A 17,461-nucleotide genomic window follows, 5' to 3' on the forward strand; every position below is an offset into this window, starting at 1 on the left:
CATTAATATGCCCTAGGAGTATTTAGTAGTTTTTAAATCAAATACTTTTTATTGATATATTTTGTTATTAAACACAGACATTCAATACAGACATTTAAAACAGACTTCCCTCATCCTACCCCCCTTCCCAGCCCACCCTCATTAACCTTAAGGAGACGTAACTTAGAAGGTTAGCGGACGGCAACCCCCGGAGACATCAACCATGCTGTCCATTGACCTTCAAATTTTTTGAGAGCGCCTCATTTTAGGTAAATAATGCCGTTCATATAATTAACCAATTCCCTATACGTGGGTGCGAGAGAGTCCAGCCATCTCATAGTTATTAGTTTATGTGCTTGATACAATATTTTTGAGTAGTGGTAATTGTGAGGTCTTCCACATAAGCTAGGACATTTATATATGTAGAGCGTGGTACGCTAATTTGAAATAGGTTATCTACTAATCCAAATACCTCACCCCAGAATCGCTGACTAGTGGGGCACCGCCACATCATGTGAATAAGGTCTGCCTGTTACTCCGGACATCTCGCATCAGTCCGGAGACACATTTTTTCCAAAAGCACCGGTGTCCGATATTCCCTGTGAAGTAAAAATAACTGAGACCTGCAGTGCGATATTATAAGGACAGCGGCTAAGATATCCTTCCAAATGTCATTGGAAATGAACCCCACATTTTGCAGCCATTTTTCCCTAACCTGATCTAATAGGGATTGTAACATATGATCTGGCCGTATAGAAATGAAATTAGGCCCTTGGTAGAACCTGCAGTTTCCAACATATTCAAAATGATAGATGCCTGCACATCTGGAGATGATCCTCTATATTGAGCATTTAGTGCATGTTGCAACTGTAAATACTGGTAAGAGACTGTATTAGGTAGAGTAAATTCCTCATGTAATTGTTGGAAAGATTTTAATACTGTGTCTTTATAGAGTTGTGCAACGAACCAAAGTCCGTTCCTTTTCCATTGTTCAAACCCCTTCAACTGGACATTGTGCCAAATAGGGGTGAACTTAGTGACACCAGTGATGCCCTGCAGCCCACAAGATTTCAACCAGATCTAATGTATCAAGGAAACAGTTGGAGTAGGTTTGGGTGGGAGTCGAAAGCGCTGAGCCTCCAATAGTGAAAACAGAGGGCCATGTCCTAACAAATGTGTTAAAATTGCATCACTGGAGCCCATAGGCACTGTTCACACACAGTTGTTTTTGCTGATTTTGATGCGGAAACCTTGAGGCGGAGGCGATTTTTTTCTGCTGCGGTTTTCAGCCACTCGTGTTAAAAAAAAGCGGCATGCACTTTCTCGCCGCGGTTGCGCCTCTGACTTCCCATTGAAATCAATGGGAGGCAGAGAAAGCGTTTTTCACGGCGCTCAAAGGCCGCGGGCAAAAAAACGCTACGATAATCGTGGTAAGAATATGCAGGCAGGTCAATATCTGCCTCAGAATTACTGAAGGAATTTTGAGGCAGATATTTCTGCCCGCAAAAAAACTACGTGTGAACGTGCAAACCCCCCTATCCTTTAAAATGTTGCAATTGTGCAGCCAAAAAGTACGCCTGAGGATTGGGTACCGCCAGACCTCCCTCGTCAATGGGTAATTGCAGCATCTCCAACATAATCCTAGGAGTCCCCATACCCCACAGAAAACCCTTAAATAGTTGGTTAATTCTGATAAACGGGGGGGGGGGGGGATTATGTTATACATGAAGCAGTTGAGGCATCAGGACCATCTTCAAAAAACTAACTCAGTCCGCCAGCCCCAAGGGCATCTTACCCCAGGTTTCAGTCTTCATTTTAAACTTTTCCAGAAGTGCTAAGATGTTCGGAGGAACAAAATCCATAACCCTACTAGTGATCTGTATCCCCAAATATTTAAATTGTGTGATAACTGCCACCATAGCCAAATTGGGAGCCAATGGGCCCTTTAAGGGGTCAATGAGGAGCAAAGCAGATTTATCCCAATTGATAATGAGACCAGAATAAGTGGCAAATAAAGTAATAGTATGAACAGCATGAGATAATGACTCCCTGCATCCCCTAGAAATAAGAGACCATTGTCAGCATATAATGCTACTTTCTCCTCTAGCCTCCCATATTTAAGCCCCACAATCTTCTGAGTCGTTCTAATCTTAACCGCTAGAGGCTCTATTGCCAGAGCAATGACTAAAGGAAATAAACATCTGATACCATATTATTAAGTCGGATCCGATTAACATATCAGGGTTAAAATCCCATTCTTTCCAAGACAGCCCACAGATAAATGCATTCAATATTGTCAAATGCTTAAAGAGAAGGTGTCATGATTTTTTTTCTTTTATATTATATTGCTTTTAATATAATATAAACAAAAATTTTATTTATTTGTGTTGTCACTTTCTACTTTTTAATCTATTCATACTTTTACATCTCTATGGGGGCTGCCATTTTTTTTTCATCTCTGTATGTGTCGATTAACGACACATACAGAGATGGAATACGGCAGCACAGTGCATAGGGCACATTGAACGGCTCCCGTCAGTTGCATCTGCCATCTGGCTCTGTACTGCACAGACACAGGTCAGAGTCACACAGCAGAGAAGCTGTTTGTAGGGAGATAGCAGGCGCTGCAGGTAAGGTGTGTGTCTCTGTCTGTCCCTCTCTCTCTCACAGACCCCTGCTCTCGTGATCCCCGACGGGCCCCCCCACCTAACACCCCCACCGATAGCCCCCCCACCCGACGGGTCACCCCCCCCCCGTTGCTAGATGTATTGTCAGTGTGGACGGTGTGCGGAGCTAAGCTTGTCAGATGTAGTAGAGCTGAGTGTGTGTGTGTGTGTGTCTGTGTAGCAGAGCTGAGTGAGTGTGCGTATGTGTAGCAGAGCTGAGTGTGTGTGTGTGTGTGTCCGTGTAGCAGAGCTGAGTGTTTTTGTTTGTCTGTGTAGCAGAGCTGAGTGTGTTTGTGTGTCTGTGTAGCAGAGCTGAGTGTGTGTGTGTGTCTGTGTAACAGAGCTGAGGGTGTGTGTGTGTCTGTGTAGCAGAGCTGAGTGTGTGTGTCTGTGTAGTACATGTGGCATATGCACGGTTGCCGCTGATACTTCATAGCCGCTTATCAACTGATTTGAAGAATCAGCGGCGAGCACACCCCCATACACACACAATTCCCCCTAAACATGCAACTACGCCAAACACAACCCCACCCACTGTTCTTTTTTACGCAACACATTTTTTTACGCGCTTTCCCATTGACTCAACATTTCTTTATTTACACAATACATTTTTTTATGTTGTTTTTGCCACGTAAAATGCGCAAAAAAACGTGTCAAATACACGCCGTGTAAACCTGTCAACTGAAAAGTCATTCACTTCACTTTCATCATTCATCATTCTAAGGGTATGTTCACACGCAATGATTTCAGCCGTTTTTAAACGTCCCCAAAAACGACTGAGAAATCGGAAGCATAACGCCTACAAACATCTGCCCTCTGGTTTCAATGGGAAATACGGCGTTCTGTTCCGACGGGACGTTTTTTACGCGGCCGTTTTCCAAAAACGGCACGTAAAAAGACGACCGCCAAAAAGAAGTGCATATTACTTCTTGGGACGTTTTTGAAGCTGTTTTTCATTGACTCTATAGAAATACAGCTCTAAAAAGGGCCGTAAAAAATGCAGCCAAAAACACGAGTTTGATTAAAAAATGACTGAAAATCAGGAGCTGTTTTCCCTTTGTTGAGTAAGCGTGTGAACACACACTTAGGTGTATCCTATAGCTTCTGTATTTGTACAATCACACCCAAAATGGCAGCCGGACACTGCTTAGCAATTTGAAGACACCTTTTCCTGGCTTTTAGGAGGGGGGTGAGACTCCCTCCCACATTTACAGCAGCTGTGAGTCAGGTTGCTTTGCCTTATTCACCTTGCTGTAATTCTGGGAAGTGCTCCCTCTGGTGGCCAACATAGGAAAACATGTCAAATTATTATTTCATTTTTAATACTTTCCACCATGTGGAAGAAAAAAAAAATACAGCAAAAAATGTACAAATATAATAGAAATAAGTAACTTACTTGAAAAAAAAAAAAAAAGGTTTAATTTGCGACACATTCCCTTTAAGCTGCATCTAAATAAAAGACTACTCAAGTCCCTGGAATATCTGGGGCTGCCTGGAGATTAAGAAACAGCTTCCTAATATTCATATCAGTGAATTTAGGGGGAGATAAAGCCCACCAGGTCATTGTGTACTACAGATGTGACTACGTTGCCCAATTTCCGTGCCAAAACCTTGGCCAGAATTTTCATATCCGTGGGAAGTAAAGATATGTAAGATATGTGGAGGCAGGGCCATAACTAGGAAAGACTGGGCACCATAGCAAACTTTTGACTGGGCCCCCCTTCCCTGGGTGCAAACACAGCCCCCCTGTAGATAGTGCCCCCCTGTAGATTGTGTCATACAGCCTCCCTCTAGACAGTGCTATACAGCCACCCTGTAACACCCCATTGTAGATAGTGCCCCCCTTGTAGACAGTGACATGCAGCACCCCTTGTAAATAGTGCCGCCCACCTCCACTTGTAGATAGCACCATACAGCCCCCCCTGTAGATAGCGCCTTCACCTCCCCTTTGTAGATAGTGCCATACTGCCTCCCCTGTAGATAGTGCCATACAGCCCCCCCTGTAGATGGTGTCATATAGCCACCCTCTGTAGATTGCACCATACAGCCCCGTCCCTATAGATAGCGCCATACAGCACCGTCCCTGTAGATAGCGCCATATAGCCCCGTCCTTGTATATAGTGCCATGCAGCCCCCAGTAAATAGCGCCATACAGCCCCCCTGTAGATAGCGCCATACAGCCACCCTGTAGATAGCGCCATACCGCGATGAATGGAGCTTCTACACAGCCTTCTACACAGCCTCTTTAACGCTGATGGAATCCTTGCGTAGACCGGCGTGATCCAGTGACATTTCCGAATTGCTTGTAGCCAATGGTAGAGCCTCCCTGCTCTGCCATAGTATTCAATAGTAATCTGTGTACTAAGGACGCAGATACTATTGAATGTGGCGTTGCTACCGCTGTATCAGCCATAGCGGCTGCTAGTGGTGCCACTGGGCATGGGGGGACCCGTGCCAGTGGTCAGCACGGGCCCCCTCATACCGCGGATCACATAGCTTCCGCTACGGCTGCTACAGTGGTAGTTACTCCACTGTGGGAAGGTATGACTCTGAATATTCTGGATTCTTGTCCGGTTTTATAAGGACGACTATGAGCGCTTCCATCATCAAGGATGGCAACCTCTATCTCCTCTTCCTCTTGTAGCATTAACAACATCTTGGGTAGCAGCAACTCTCCATAAGTCTTCTATATTTCAATAGGGAGCCCATCTGTCCCGGGGGCCTTTTCAATAGCCATCTGCTGTACTGCTAACCTTAACTCCCCCAGTGTAATTGGTGCATCTAAGAATTTGCGTTACTCCAACGATAAGGCCGGTAAGCAGATTCCATCTAAATAAGTACTTAACCCCTTGAGTACCCAGCTCATTTTGGCCTTGAGGACCAGACCCATTTTTTCAAATCTGACATGTATCACTTTATGTGGTAATAACTCCGGAATGCTTTTACCTATCCAATTGATTCTGAGATTGTTTTCTCGTGACACATTGGACTTTAGTTTAGTGCAAAAATTTGGTCGATAAATTCATTCCTTATTTGTGAAAAACACCAACATTTAGCGAAAATATGAAGAAATTATGATTTTTCCCATTTTAAATGTATCTGCTTGTAAAACAGATGGTAATACCACACAAAATAGTTACCAATTAACATCTCCCATATGTCTACTTTATGTTTGCATCGTTTTTTGAACATCCTTTTATTTTTCTATGACCTCACAAGGCTTAGAACTTTAGCAGCAATTTCTCATATTTTTAAGAAAATTTCAAAAAGCGATTTTTTCAGGGACGAGTTCAGTTCTGAAGTGGTTTTGAGTGCCCTATATATTAGAAACCCCCATAAAACACCCCATTTTGAAAACTGCACCCCTCAAAGTATCTAAAACAGCATTCAGAAAGTGTTTCAACTCTTTAGGCGTTTTACAGGAATTGAAGGAAAGTAGAGCTGAAATTTTCAAATTTCATTTTTTTTACAAAATTCATATGTAATACATTTTCTTCTGTACCACAGAAGGTTTTACCTGAGAAACGCAACTCAATATTTATTGCCCAGATTCTGCAGTTTTTAGAAATATCCCACATGTGGCCCTAGTGCGCTAATGGACTGAAACACAGGCCTCAGAAGCAAAGGAGCACCTCTTGGATTTTGGGGCCTCCTTTTTTCAGAATATATTTTAGGCACCATGTCAGGTTTGAAGAGGTCTTGTGGTGCCAAAACAGTGGAAACCCCCGAAAGTGACCCCCATTTTTTAAACTACACACCTCAGGGAATTTATCTAGGGGTATAGTTAGCATTTTGACCCCACAGGTATTTTGCTATATTTTCTGGAGTTAGTCTGTGAAAATGAAAATCTACTTTTTTTCTGGAAAAACGTAAAAATTTCTAATTTTTGCAAGAAATAAAGGAGAGAAAGCACCCCAACATTTGTAAAGCAATTTCTCGCGATTACGGAAATACCCCATATGTGGTAATAAACTGCTGTTTGGACCCACAGCAGGGCTCAGAAGGGAGGGAGCGCCATTTGGATTTTGGAGCTCTGATTTTACTGGAATGGTTTTCAGTGCCGTGTCACGTTTGCAACGCCCTGGAGGGACCTAAACAGTGGAATCCCCCCAAAAGTGACCCCATTTTGGAAACTATACCCCTCAAGGAATTTTTCTAGTGGTATAGTTATCATTTTGACCCCACAGTTTTTTTGCTGAATTTATTGGAATTAGTCTGTGAAGATGAAAAGAGACTTTTTTTTGGAAAAAACACAGAATTTTCTAATTTTTATAAGGAATAAAGGAGAAAAAGCACCTCAACATTTGTAAAGCAATTTCTCCTGATTACGGAAATACCCCATATGTGGTAATAAACTGCTGTTTGGACCCATGGCAGGGCTCAGAAGGGACGGAGCACCATTTGGATTTTGCAGCTCAGATTTTGCTGAATTGGTTTCTGGGGCCATGTCGCGAGTCCCTGAAGTACCAGTACAGTAGAAATTCCCCAGATGTGATCCCAATTTGGAGACTATACCCCTGAAAGAATTAAATTAGAGGTGTAGTGAGCATTTTGAGCCCTCAGGTGTTTTATAGATTTTATTAGAATTGGTCCGTGAAATATAACCTGTAGCTTTAGCTCAGAATTTTTCATTTCCACAAGGAATACAGGAGAAAAGACACCCCAAAATGTGTTACACAATTTCTCCTGATTACGGAAATACCCCATATGTGGTTGTAAACGGCTATTTGGACATACGGCAAGGGTCTAAACGGAAAAAGTGAAATTTCGTTTTTGGAGTGGAGATTTTACAAAATTTGTTTTTGACGCCATGTTGCATTGCGCTGAGGTACCAGTACAGTGAAAACTCCCGAGAAGTGACCCCATTTAGGAAACTACACCCCTCAAGGAATTCATCTAGAAGTGTAGTGAGCATTTTGACCCCCAAAGGTTTTGCAGAAATTAGTGCACAGTGGATGTTGCAGATTGAAAATTGACATTTTCCACATATATGCTATTTCAGTGCCCAATGCGTTGGGCCCAGCTTGTACCACTGGAGACATACGCCCCATAAATTGTTAAACTGTTCTCCAGAGTACGGTAATACCCCATATGTGGTCATAAACCGCTGTTTGGGCACACTGCCAGGCCCAGAAGGAGCGCCATTTGGCTTTTGGAGCGCAGATTTTGCTTGGTAGTAGTTTTGTTTAGTGTTTTACTGGTGTTTCAGTTTATAATGTGGGGGCATATGTAATCTGTGCGGAGTACATACATTTTTTGCGTGACACACTGTCGTTTTTATTGGTACCATGTTTGGCTACGCGCGACTTTTTGATCACTTTTTATTCCATTTTTTTGGAAACAACGTGACCAAAAAAGGAAATTCTGCCATTGTTTTTTATGGTATTTTTTTTACGGTGTTCACCGTGCGGGATAAATAATATGATATTTTTTTAGGTCAGGCCGATACGAACGCGGCGATACCTATTATGTCTAGTTTTTGTCTTTTTTTTCTAATTATAAAGGGCTTGATCAGGGAAACAAGGCGATTATTGTTTTTATTACGTAAAACTTGTATTTATTTATTTATCTAAAACTTTTTTTTTTACTTTTTTTTTTACTTTTTTTTCACTTTTTATTTTACACATACTAGGGGACTGGAAGATCTGATCTTCTGATCCCCTGCACAATACACTGCACTACTTCTGTATGTACTGATGTAGTGCAGTGTATTGTAACTGTCACTTTACAACTGACAGTTGAGCCTATTACGTCCTGCCTTGGGCAGGACCTAATAGGCTCCCGTACCTGGCAACCAGGAAGCCGTTGCTAGGCTTTCTGGTTGCCATTGCAACCATCAGAACCCCGCGATTTTTCGCGGGGGGGGCAATGGGGTGCAGAGGGAGCCCCCTCCCTCTGTATCAATCACTTAAATGCCGCTGTCGCTATTGACAGCGGCATTTAAGGGGTTAAACTACAGCGATCGGAGAGGACAGTGATCGCTGTAGTTGCAGTGGGATGTCGGCTGTATATTACAGCCGACATCCGATGAAGATGGAGCGAGCACAGCTCCTGTGCCCGCTTCATCCTCAGGGCGTTACTATACGCCCATTTTCGGGAAGGGGTTAATAAAAAGTGTTTTTTTTTTTTTTACACTGCTTTCTTTGATCTCCTCACGTATCTCACAGAAATGAGGAGATCAGAGAAAGTGACAGGAGCTTTCTCCTGCAGACGACGTCACAGACGGCTGTGATTGGTCAGTCTTCAGAGACTGACCAATCACAGCAATCGCCGGCATTGGGGACTGCTAATTGGTCCCCAGGCCGGTAGCAGAGACGGTTAGCTGTCAATGACAGCTGCCGCCGCTGTTCTGTCACTATGTAATTTCACATAGTGACAGTTTATTCCTGCGCCGTAATAGTACGTCGAAGGTACGCTGGCATAAGTGGCCAGCGACGTACTATTACGTCAAAGGTACGCAAGGGGTTAAATCGAGGTTTCAGCAACATTCGCCAACTCCCTCTGATCTCCATTTATGTCAATTTGTAGAAATATTTCCCTTCCCTTTTCCCATCCCTTGGTTGAAGTTGATGGACATGAGTCTTTTTTCAACCGTACTAACTATGTAATTATGTGACATCAGGGACATCAGATGTTCAGTCATGCAGTGGTCTGGGTGAAGAGTGAGCATATTGCTCCTGACGTGCTTCTATCTTCCTCTGCATATCAAGGCGTCTGGGTTCTTTAGCAGGTGGATCAGCGGCATCTTGACTCCCCTTGTCCTTAGCTCCCTGTCCTCCTCTGTTCTTTTTGGTCATGATATTGTGCCCTGGGATGCACTGGTGAGAGCTGTAAATATAATAGGGACTTAGTTTAGCCGCCCCTATGCAACTTCGTTTTGTTCTCGGTCCCAATGGCAGCCTGGGGAGCATGTACTCACGGTACCACACACAGCAATCTCCTTCAAAAGTCCCAGCACAACTCACATAGGCAGTATAAGGTCTTGTAGCCGGTCAGGGAACCGGAGAGACTCGATTTCTGTCAACTGTGTCGTCGTCCCCCCGCTGTGAAGATCAGGACCGCACAACAGATGCTGCACCATACAGCTGTAATATGACACCAGTCACCTTGTCTGCCCCAAGCAAGAAGAGGAAGTGCGGGTCATGGCAGGCTGGCGGAGGCCAGAAGACTCCTCACATTCTGGTCCCGGCAGACTCAGAAGTCCGGTAGGCAGCAAATTACCCCTGTAGAGCAGGTTTTAAGAGAATAAAACAGGACGTATGGCGGAAGCTTCTTCAGAATACAGCCATCTACATGCTAGGCTACGCCCCTTGAGTATTTAGTAGTTATACTTGCATTGTGTGGCCACGGCCGCACACTTGAGTCCAAGCATATTCATATATTCACGCTCCCCGTCTGCTCATCAGCCGCTGATTGAGACTAACTTCCTACGCACAGTAATAGGGACAAAATGTCAATCAGCGGTTGGATGGCGGGAAAGGGAGGAGGCCGCGGGCAGCATCATTATATAAATACACTTGGACTCAGTCTTGCAGAACAGGCCAATGCGCCACAAGAATAAGTACTAAATACTCAGAAAATATGACCCATTAACTAATAAGTTGCAGACCAATATATGACAGAGCCGCTTTAAGTTGTCTTAGTTAAATATAAATTTAAAAAAATGCAGGCAATAGAGGCCCAGGCCTAATGCTACCGCCAGTTTCACTAGTGTCTGGTAAGAGTTGTACCTATTCAAAGAATCAGACTACTAAGGTTCTTTTACATGGCCTAATATGGGTCGTGTAAAAACAAGCCCTGATCGTCGAGACAGCTCGCCAACATAAACGAGACGGTCAGCCGATGATCAAGCGTTTGCTCATTCATTGGCTGATCGTTGCCCTGTTTACACAGGGCAATCACCGGGAACAAGAATTTCTAATTGGTCTGTGTAAAAGGGCCTTTATAGAACCATATCTTGACTCAAAGCTATGTATAGTCTGTTCATTCTCCTGATCAGCATATCTGACACCACTGGTTGCAGAGTATTGCATAACAGATTCATCCATTTTCTTATTTTTGTTTACATTTTTTTATATGTTTCCTTTAGTTTTCCTTTCCCTTTTTTATATCCCTTCCCAGTCCCATAATTTTTTTTAATTTTAGCTATGATATTGAATTTAAAGGGGAAATGTTGTCCAAAAGACCTTCTGTTACATGTACGTACTGTACAGCATGTCATGGATTTGAAAATCTTTTTGAAATGTCTTATGAAAACCCTTTAAGTAGTTGAAGCCAGGAGTGTACACAGAGCAGAGAGGGCCCATAGCAGGAATTAAAATGAGACCTCCTTGCTGGTGTTGGTATGGGGGAGTCGGGAGGAATAGCCATCGACTGAACTATCTAAAATGTATGGCCAGCCAGGGGAGTCAAAATATTATACTACACTCTACCCTTTCCCATCCCTTGTATTGGAGAATGGCAGCATTACCATATGATCATTTCCCGTCAATTGTACGTTTACATCTTTGTGATTCTGAAGAGTGGTAACTTTTTGCAACTTCATATAACCTATATGGTATGTGTCCCAGAGCTAATACATCGGTTGTCTTCACATACCCTTCAGTGTGAATTTGTAACACCTTGACAGTTATGAGATTTTGGTGGCCTACTTCCCAGGTTCCCTTATTGCACTTGTTCTAGGCTGATTAGTACATTCCAGTTTTTAATAATTCCCTGAATTGCTCTTCATCCTCTGATTCAGACTTTCTTATCTGTGGTTGCTAGTATTGTTTTTTTGTATTATACATGAGTTTTAGGACTATTGGTGAATTTCGGGTTCGGTTTGAACTAATTCGATCCAGACCGAAATTCGGCTAACCGGCCGAACTGAATTATTCAAAAGTTCACTCTATCTTTATATATAGTCCTGAAGTTCCTCTAAAGTTGCAAGTAAGTTTTATAAACTTAACCTACCACTGTCCAGCCTGTTATTCCTCCTGGAAATGTATTCACAAATTGACAACCATGTTACCATTCTACTTGTCAATGAGGCGTATGCCTACACAGTCACACGCAGCCGCAACTGCACTGACATCCAAATCAGCGCGCTTTTTCATATGAGTTTTTGCGGGTATCATCTGCAATACTGCCACTGCCATTAACAATCACACTAATTTTAGCTGCACTCAATTTAAAAACCGGGCCAACTTGCATGTCAGCCACGGTCATTCAGCTGCAATTTTCTAATCAGTGCTGACAGTGTCCGACTGTGTAGGGACACACCCTATTGACAAGTGGAACGGTAACGCCAAGTAGTCAATTTACTCATACATTTCCAGGAGGAATAACGTAGGAATGACAGAGCACAGAGTAATCAAAAACGGTTCTCCGGCATTATTTCATGGGAAATATGAATAAGGCATATCAGTAAAGTTAACCGGTACACTTCAAAAACCCTTATGGTGAGATATCTACTTATCTGACTAAATTCTGTATGTTCACTGACCATCATTATTTATCTTTTGGTGTTATCAAAAGTCACATATGCCATTTTCTATAATGGTGTTTCCCCACGAGGGTACCATGTCAGCATGCAAGCACATTATAGAATATGCTCCTCCCAAAAAGTGGAGCAGGGGCACTGGATACACACATATACTTATTATGTGGCTCTTTTTCTGTAAAAAACAAAATGACCTATACCAGGGATGTATTTATCTCACACCAGCAAAATGGTGCTACAAACACAATGACCAGAAAACCAATTTTTACATTAAAAAGAATTCACCCAATATTGCCCTTACACAGTAATGCATTAAAATACAATAAATTGCTAGGTAAATGTGCTCACAGTATGTACATGTATGCCATTTTCAGAATGCATTTATTCTAGAAGTTACATTTAAGAAATCATTTTGTTTTTAAGGTAATCAGTTTACAAAATATGGATGTCGGAGAAAATCAGACCATAAAATGGTACATAAGAAGTTATGTGAATCTATTCCAAAGTTAAAGCCCATTCGCAGAGCATGCAATCTTCAGGAGTGTTCACTACCCATGTAAGTTGTCACCTGAAAGTGTAAAGCATGAAAAGTGAACGTTTTTCTAACCTGCAATTACAATTTTTTTTCTGGGTTTTACATATCAAAAGTGTACAAGTATTCTTCATATTTTAGCAGTTTTTAAATAAAATTAGAGTTGTTTTCATGGATGAGATTTATGTTTACTATGCCACACCATGTCAGCTGACTTCATTTGATTTTGTATTGGCACATAGATTAGGAACTTCTTGCACCTTAATGAAGTTGGTAATTTTTTCAGACTTTTTTTCCTTTAACCTTTGGAATTTGGGAAGTAAGGGAGGTGAAAAAATGGTTTGTGAAGGCTTTTTAAAAAAAAATAATTCTTGAATGAAAGTATTTACATAATTCTATAGACCTACATAGTAGACCTTTTAACTGGCACTCGTTAGATAGAGGCTTGGATTATAAGGAATCAATTATCATCACACCCTTTATTACAGGGGATGGACCTAAACGAAGCTAATTGACAGCAAAATACAGCTGCATTTTAGCATCTATATTAAGCCCTTCAGGACCAAGCTCATTTTGGCCTTCAGGATCAGCCCCATTTTTTTCAAATCTGTCATGTCAATTTATGTGGTAATAACTCTGGAATGCTTTTACCTATCCAAGCGATTCTGGGATTGTTTTATCCTGACATATTGTACTTTGTTAGTGGAAAAATTTGGTTGATAAATTCATTGCTTATTTGTAGAAAAACACCAAAATGTAAAGAAAATTTGCAAAAATTATGATTTTTCTAATTTTATATATTTCTGCTTACAACACAGTAATACCACACAAAATAGTTACTATTTCACATATTCCGTATGTCTACTTTATATTGGCATCATTTTTTGAACGTCCTTTTATTTTTCGAGGATGTTACAAGGCTTAGAACTTTATCAACAATTTCTCACAGTTTCAAGAAAATTCCAGAAGGCTATATTTTCAGGGACGAGTTCGGTTCTGAAGTGCCTTTGAGGGGCCCATATATTAGAAAACCGCATTAAAAAAAACATTTTGAAAACTGCACCCCTCAAAGTATTCAAACAGCATTCAGAAAGTGTTTTAAAACTTTAGGCGTTTCACAGGAATTGAAGCAATGTATAGGTGAAATTACAAATTTCTTTTTTTTTGGCCCAAATTGATTTGTATTACATTTTTTCCTGTAACACAGAAGGTTTTACCCGAGAAATGCAACTCTATATTTATTGCCCAGATACTGCAGTTTTTAGAAATATCCGACATATGGCCCTTATGTGGGTTAATGGACTGAAACACAGGCCTCAGAAGCAAAGGAGCACCTAGAGGACTTTTGGGCCTTTTTATTATAACAAATTTTAGGCCCAAGTCAGGTTTGAAGAGGTCTTGTGGTGCCAAAACAGTGGAAATCCCCAAAAAGTTTCCCCATTTTGGAAACTACACCCCCTGTAGGGGGAAAATTGGAAATTATTGGGGTATAGTTAGCATTTTGACCCCACAGGTTTTTTGTTAAATTTATTTGAATTAGTCTGTGAAAATGAAAATCTTTTCTGGAAAAACATAGAATTGTCTAATTTTTGCAAGGAATAAAGGAGTAAAAGCACCCCAACATTTGTAAAGCTATTTCTCCCGATTGAGGCAATACTCCATATGTGGTAATGAACTGCGTGGGTCCAATAATTAAACCCGGCAGGGCTCAGAAGGGTAGGAGATCCATTTGGATTTTGGAGCACAGATTTTGCTGGAATGGTTTCCGGTGCCATGTAGCATTTGCAACGCACTGGAGGGTCCAAAACAGTGGAGACCCCGGAGGTATGTCTCTAACTTGCAGAGGATTGACCGAGACAATGCAAGACGGGTCAATAATACTTTGTGGAGACTCCATGGTGTCCTCTGTCTCGAACGACCTGGACAAGGCATCGGCCCTCACATTCTTGTCGGCCGGACGGTAGTGGAGCTCAAACTGGAACCAGGCAAAGAACAGCGACCACCTGACTTGACGGGGGTTCAGTCGTTGGGCGGTCTGGAGATAGGTGAGAATCCTGTGGTCAGTGAATATCAAGATGGGATGAACTGCGCCCTCTAGTAGATGTCTCCACTCCTCCAGGGCCAATTTGATGGCCAGTAACTCCCGATTCCCAAACGAGTAGTTGCGTTCTACGGAAGAGAAGAGTTTAGAGTAATAGCCAAATACCATTGTCTTGCCCTTGGAACCTCTCTGGAACAGGAGTGCACCAACACCAACAGAGGAGGCATCCACCTCCAACGAAAATTGTTGAGAAACATCTGGATGATGGAAGATAGAGGCTGACGTGAAGGCACTCTTCAGGCTATTAAATGTGGATTCTGATTCTGGAGTCCACACCTTGGCGTTCGTGCCTTTCTTGGTGAGGGTAGAGATAGGAGATGTCAGTAAGGAGAAGATTGGAATGAACTGTCTGTAGAAATTGGCGAATCCCAGGAAACGCTGTATGGACCTCAAGCCTTGAGGGCGTGGCCATTCCAGGACGGCCTTTATCTTCTCAGGATCCATCTTGAGGCCTTCATCCGAGATGATGTAGCCCAGGAAGGGTAGAGCATTTCTATCAAACACGCACTTGTCCAACTTGGCGTACAGGCGATTCTCCCTTAACCGCAGCAAAACTTGATGGACATGTCTCTGATGAGTCATTGGATCTGCAGAAAAAAATCAAAATGTCACCAAGATAGACCACAACACAAACATAGAGGAGGTCACGGAAGATGTCATTAAAGAACTCTTGGAAGACCGCGGGAGCGTTACACAGGCCGAAGGGCATTACTAGATATTCATAGTGTCCGTCACGGGTGTTAAATGCCGTCTTCCATTCGTCACCCCGGTGAATCCAGATTAAGTTATAAGCCCCCGCAAGTCGAGCTTAGAAATTTTTTTGGCTCCACGTATGCTATCAAACAGTTCTGAAATCAATGGCAATGGATATCTATTTTTTAGCGTGATCTGGTTGAGACCCCGGTAGTCGATGCAGGGTCGCAGAGAACCATCCTTTTTCTTGACGAAGAAGATCCCAGCTCCTGCCGATGTTGCTGATGATCTGTTATGTAAAAAAGAAAAACTTTTTCTAACGGTCCCTTTTCCTGCAACCCCTTTCATGTACCATCTGCCAAAAATACATAAACATCTGTCTAATCCCCCAGGCCGACCCATTATTTCAGGGATAGGGTCTTTAACCAATAATCTATCACATTATATCGATATTCATCTCCAACCCTTGGTTTTAAAATTACCTTCTTACCTAAAAGATTCAACACAGCTAATTAGAGAATTATTACAACTACAACCCTTATATAAACTATCCGATTTGAGTTTCCTTACTGCAGATGTTTCGTCGCTTTATACCAACATCCCACACACACAAGGTATGGAGGCAGTTTCCTCTTTCCTTGCGCTAGATCCCCGTATTCCAAATAGGCAATTGACTTTTCTTATTGATTGTATTGATTTTATTCTAACACACAATGCTTTTACTTTTGAGGACGTTTTTTATAAACAAATTAAGGGTTGCGCAATGGGGACTCGTTTTGCACCGTCATATGCAAACCTCTACATGGGGTCCTTTGAGGATTCTTTCATCTGGAATGAACATATATTCAAAAACCATATTATTTACTATAAACGGTACATCGATGATCTGTTTTTTATCTGGAGAGGGGACACATCCGCTGCTAAAGCTTTTATTGATTATTTAAATAAAAATACATTTGGCCTTACTTTTACATACACTTATTCAGCTACTATCATTGATTTTTTGGACATAACAATTAAAAATAATGGGAACCTTTTTTCCACCAGTACCCATTTTAAGAGTGTGGATGTAAATAGTTATCTGGATTTTACAAGTGCACACCACACACCTTGGCTAAAAAATGTCCCGTTTGGACAATATCGGAGGATAAGAAAAAATTGTTCTGATGATATTAGTTTCAATAAAGAATGCAAGATTCTCAATAAAAGATTTCTAGAAAAAGGTTTTCCCAGGAGCCTAATCAAGGGTGCAGAGATAAGAGCAAGAAGTATGACCCAATCTGAATGCATTAAAGAACCAATACCGTCTAATACTACCAATGGCGAAAAAACTACAAAAAATAAATTTAACAAACAGAATGTAAATTTCATCACCTCATTTAATAAAAGTAACAAGATTATTTTGTCCATTTTTAGAAAACATTGGCACGTTTTAACCAACGATCCTTTTTTAAAAACATTACTCCCCGCGAAACCCCTAATCACTTTTAGAAGATCTAAAACTTTGAAAAATCTACTAGCCCCTAGCAGGCTACATAATAACAATAAGACAGTCATGAATTCTTCAACACAAAATGGCTCTTTTTCATGTAAACATGCTAGATGTTTGTGCTGTAATAATATTGCAAAGAAATCCACGCAATTTCATTCTCTAAAAACCAATATGTATTATCCCATTCAAAGCCATTTAGACTGTGGCAGTACTTACGTTGTGTACCTCTTACAGTGTACATGCAACCTACAGTATGTAGGTCGCACCACCCAAACGTTAAGAAACCGAATCAACAAGCATAGATTCAATGTCAAGCAAGGTTTTTTAAAACAAAGTGTGTCACGCCATTGTGCTCTCAAACATAATTGTAGTTTTACTGATTTAATTGTTACCCCGATCGAACAGATTCCTGCGGATACCCCTAATAGGTTTACTAAACTCAAACAGAGAGAGAATTTCTGGATCTTCAAACTGGAAACCCTGCACCCAAATGGCCTTAATGATCTCATAGAAA

At 41.6% G+C, this 17,461-nt stretch overlaps 1 protein-coding gene across 1 annotated transcript in view; it reads left to right on the top strand.

Moving 5' to 3' along the window:
* LOC142748945 (A disintegrin and metalloproteinase with thrombospondin motifs 2-like) overlaps positions 1-17,461 on the top strand; it is a 911,491-nt gene that overhangs the window by 796,330 nt on the left and 97,700 nt on the right. The window contains exon 18 of the mRNA XM_075856370.1: positions 12,553-12,685. Within this exon, the coding sequence (XP_075712485.1) occupies positions 12,553-12,685 (133 nt within the window). The remainder of the gene's footprint in view (positions 1-12,552; positions 12,686-17,461) is intronic.

Source organism: Rhinoderma darwinii, chromosome 3 (assembly GCF_050947455.1).
Source record: "Rhinoderma darwinii isolate aRhiDar2 chromosome 3, aRhiDar2.hap1, whole genome shotgun sequence".
Lineage (NCBI taxonomy): Eukaryota > Metazoa > Chordata > Amphibia > Anura > Rhinodermatidae > Rhinoderma > Rhinoderma darwinii.